Source organism: Lolium rigidum, chromosome 1, assembly GCF_022539505.1.
Source record: "Lolium rigidum isolate FL_2022 chromosome 1, APGP_CSIRO_Lrig_0.1, whole genome shotgun sequence".
In the NCBI taxonomy this organism is placed as follows: domain Eukaryota; kingdom Viridiplantae; phylum Streptophyta; class Magnoliopsida; order Poales; family Poaceae; genus Lolium; species Lolium rigidum.
In genome coordinates, this window is record NC_061508.1 from 8,235,697 (window position 1) to 8,239,748 (window position 4,052).

The 4,052-nt window shown below is 52.0% G+C and overlaps 1 protein-coding gene across 1 annotated transcript; it reads left to right on the forward strand.

Annotated features, from left to right (window-relative positions):
• The first annotated feature begins 2,178 nt into the window (after positions 1-2,178).
• Positions 2,179-3,616, forward strand: LOC124667004 (homeobox-leucine zipper protein HOX2-like). The gene is made up of 2 exons (XM_047204338.1): positions 2,179-2,680; positions 2,781-3,616. The coding sequence occupies exons 1-2, from the start codon at positions 2,243-2,245 to the stop codon at positions 3,276-3,278; spliced, it is 936 nt and encodes a 311-aa protein (XP_047060294.1). The 5' UTR covers positions 2,179-2,242; the 3' UTR covers positions 3,279-3,616.
• Positions 3,617-4,052: the final 436 nt, after the last annotated feature.

A 4,052-nucleotide genomic window follows, 5' to 3' on the forward strand; every position in this document is an offset into this window, starting at 1 on the left:
CTAAGATTCATGTACCATCATCATAGATTTAGCAACATCAATTGAGTGTTGCAACATGAGAAATGTGATTCTAGCGTGCATGGGACCTCCCATGCACGTTTTGTGCATCAGATTTACATTATTTTATGCATTGAGATTCGTGATGCACCGAATTGCTCAGTTTTATTGCGTTTCAGCTCTGTCTGGTTGATTTGTAAGGAAATATGTTGATTTAGGTTGATTTAGCGCAAGGGAGGTCTCGTGCACGCTAGATTCGCCGATCTCGTTGCAACGTGCCATTTTCACAAAACAGTGACCCTAGAAGCAAGAATTATCTAATATATACCATAGTCGTTCGTTAAATGGTGATTCTAATATATATTTCGCATGCCATTAGAAAATGTACCAAATTGTTCCACCTGGCCTTGTCTAGAATATCGGTGACTTAGCTAGGATAGCAAAGACCAAAGAGACATCATGTAGGTCGTGGTCGACGAGAGTTAACGTGCAATGCACACACTAGGTCAGTAGCTAGCTAGTTTGTAGGAAGAATTTGTTTGCTCCGTAATTAAGCAGCCGCTAACAGTAGCTAGGGTGATGTGCTTTGACCAAGCAAGCGCGAAGACAGGGGAACGCACGAACCATGTCTTGCCCGCATTGCTCGCCCCGAGTTCCAAGGCTCGCGCTAGCTGCTACTAGGACGAGTTGCCAACATGCAAGCACTGTAGTAGTAGCCGGTAACTTGTGCCAGCCAGGACACACATGCCAAGTAGCCGGTAATTTAGCCAAGTGTCACAAGAGCAATATGCCACGGAGCAGATACTGCAAATTGGTACCGTAAATAATGTAAATGCATTCACGCAAGCTTTTTCAAACTTTCCATGAATGTACTCTCGTTCGTCTAAAATTAGGTGTCTCACTTTTTTCTAGACACGGATGTATCTAGATGCATTTTAGTTACAGGTACATCCATATCTGGATAAAGTTAAGACACATATTTTTAGACGGAGAAAATATTACATTACGTCCGAAGATTTAAAAGGAACCTTTAGTTACTTAACCCTAATCAAAAGGGATTCGCCTGTGGGAGGGAGGGGTGCCGCCGCTCAGATATCCGTAGGAGCCCCCACGGTTGGCGACGGAGCTATTGGCTGGCGACATTGTAGACAACTTGGCATATCCACCGTGGGCTTGTTGCGGAGTGCTGGGATGTAGTGGATCGCGTTGGAGTTTGGTGGCGTGGAAATGGAGATATAAACCGGCAAATCCCCCCTATAGCCTGGATACATAGTGGGCAATTAGCCAATGTCGGATGCCCTGGATTTTCATTCTAGATGGGCTGATATGCGGTTCCTATCTAGGCGAAAAAAAAACTATATGGAACCCTATATCAGGTGGAGTTATGTGGCATGGGTTTTGGATTTGGTGGAGATGCTTTAAGCCCGAAAAGGAAACAGTACCACGACCCACTGGCTCGGCTCAAGTAGATCCGGAGGAGCCCCCACGGCTGGTGGCGGAGCTATTTACTGTTCACAATATAGAACCGGCCATGTGACCGCTACATCCTCTTGGGGCTGGTTGCGGAGTGCCGGGATACGGTGGATCACGATGGACTGCGATGGTGGGGACATGGCGATATAAAACCCCACCCCCCCTCCGGCTTGGATATATAGCGGCCGATTCAACCAAAAGTCGGGTGCCATGGATTTTATTTGTTTGATCGGCCTAAAATACGGTTTCTATCTCGACGACGAAGACTATCTAAAACCCTAGTTACGCGGGACGGGTTTTGTATCGGCTAGAGACGCTCTAAGCCATTCTGTGGTAGAGTAATAAAATCTCGAGTATTCTTCACAAAAAAAAAAGAAAAATGATCTAAGCCTGAAAAGGAAACAGTGCCGGGACCTAGTGGCTCGGCTCGATCTGAAGCAAGTAACTGAGCCTGGAGGGGGAGCCGGACCTGGTCAAGATGGGAGCATGCACACATGGCTGGCTTGTATGGTGGAAGGAAAGTGATGAATGCTATTTTCAATCTTTGGCAATGAATAATTGGATGCCGCGCTCGCTACTGACGAGAGGAGATCCACCTCCGCATCGCATCGCATCGGACAGCTCATCATTTGCTCCCTCCTCTTCCTTCCTATTTATAGACCCACCACCCCCGCCGCCGCATGCTCACTACCAGATCATCACCACCACCACCACCATCGAGCACCATCATCCACTCACCACCAGAGCTCCCAGATCAGATCGGATCGGAGACATGATGCCTCGCAGCACCGGTCTCGGCCTCGAGCTCGGCCTCGGTCTGGGGCTCGCCTCCCAGGGCAGCCTCACCTCCTCCACCACCACCGCCTCCTCCTCCCCGGCCTCGCACTGGAGCGCCGCGCTCAGCTCCGTCGTCGGCGCCGCGGGCAGGGACGCCTACCACCGCGCGCAGCAGGACTACAACGGTGGTCACCAGAATCAGCTGCTGCAGCAGCAGGAGCCCGGGCGGACCTCCACGTCGCCCGAGAGCGGCGTCAGCGGCACCAAGCGGGCGCTCGAGCGCACCGGCTCCGGCGTCTCCCGCGGCGCCGCCGCCAGCGACGAGGACGACGACGGCGGGGACGGCGCCGGCGGCCGCAAGAAGCTGCGCCTATCAAAGGACCAGGCCGCCGTCCTCGAGGAGTGCTTCAAGACGCACAGCACGCTCAACCCCGTAAGCCCCTTCACCCTTCCACCGATCCATCCGCCCAGATCGATCGACCTATACCGCCTGGCATTGAGCTGATCGAAATTTCTCATCTTTGTTTCGGCAGAAGCAAAAGACGGCGCTGGCCAACCGGCTGGGCCTGCGGCCGCGGCAGGTGGAGGTGTGGTTCCAGAACCGCCGCGCGCGCACCAAGCTCAAGCAGACGGAGGTGGACTGCGAGTACATGAAGCGCTGGTGCGAGCAGCTCGCCGAGCAGAACAAGCGGCTCGAGAAGGAGGTGGCCGAGCTCAGGGCGCTCAAGGCCGCGCCGTCGCCGGCGCAGCACCAGGCATCACCCGCCGCCACCCTCACCATGTGCCCATCCTGCCGCCGCGTCGCCTCCACCACGGCGGGACAGGCCACTACGCACCAACATCCTAACAACCACCACCAGCAGCAATGCCACCCCAAGCAATCTAACCCACAGGCCGCCGCCGCCGGCAACGTCCTGCCCAGCCACTGCCAGTTCTTCCCGTCCACCGCATCCTCCGCCGCCGACCGGTCGGCCAGGCAGGGCACGTGGAACGGCGCCGCGCAGCCGCTCGTCACCAGGGAACTCTTCTGAGACGAGATCTCGCTCGCCGTCGCACGCGCGCGCGATCGACAGGGTGGATCCAAGCAGTGATTAATTAGGAGATTTCATCAGGTGGCGCGCGATCCGGCCAATTAATCAAACCCATTAACTGGCCGATCGCAACAAGGAACAGATTTGTTTTGGTTTGGGTGTTTTGGTTAGTAGTAATTCGGTTTGGATTACTTTTTTTCTTTCTGAATCGACCGATGAACAAAGAACACAACAGGTTAAGTAAGCAAAAGCGAGAAATGTCTGTCTGCTTTTTCATGGACGGCGTGTACCCATCCACCCAACCCCTGCCGGTTGGTGGATTAACCAGCTTCATTGCTTTGTACTACTAATTGATGATTGATTGATGGAAGAAAATAATGAAATTTTTCTTCACAGTATCCTTTTCACAGGCTCCTCCTGTCTTGTGTCTTCTCCAACAAGAGTATTTGGAGCCATGTCCTCCTCTTTCATTAAATTTTCCGACAGCATGTAGGGTTCAGGTTAACGCGTACTCGAACCCGATCTCATCTTTGTTTCTTTTTAATTAATAACTTAAAATCATTCGAAATGAATGGATTTTTTTCCCTTTCATCGTGCGTTTGCTTTGAAACTGACCAACCATGGCGCAAGTTTTTTTTTTTTTGAGGGAAACATGCCGCAAGTTGTTAAACCTAAAAAGGACCCACATGCGACATTTCATCATCATAATCATCATACAGTATTATAGTTTGCAGACAACCGTGCAGGTTTACGAGCCTGCACACATGCGCCTGA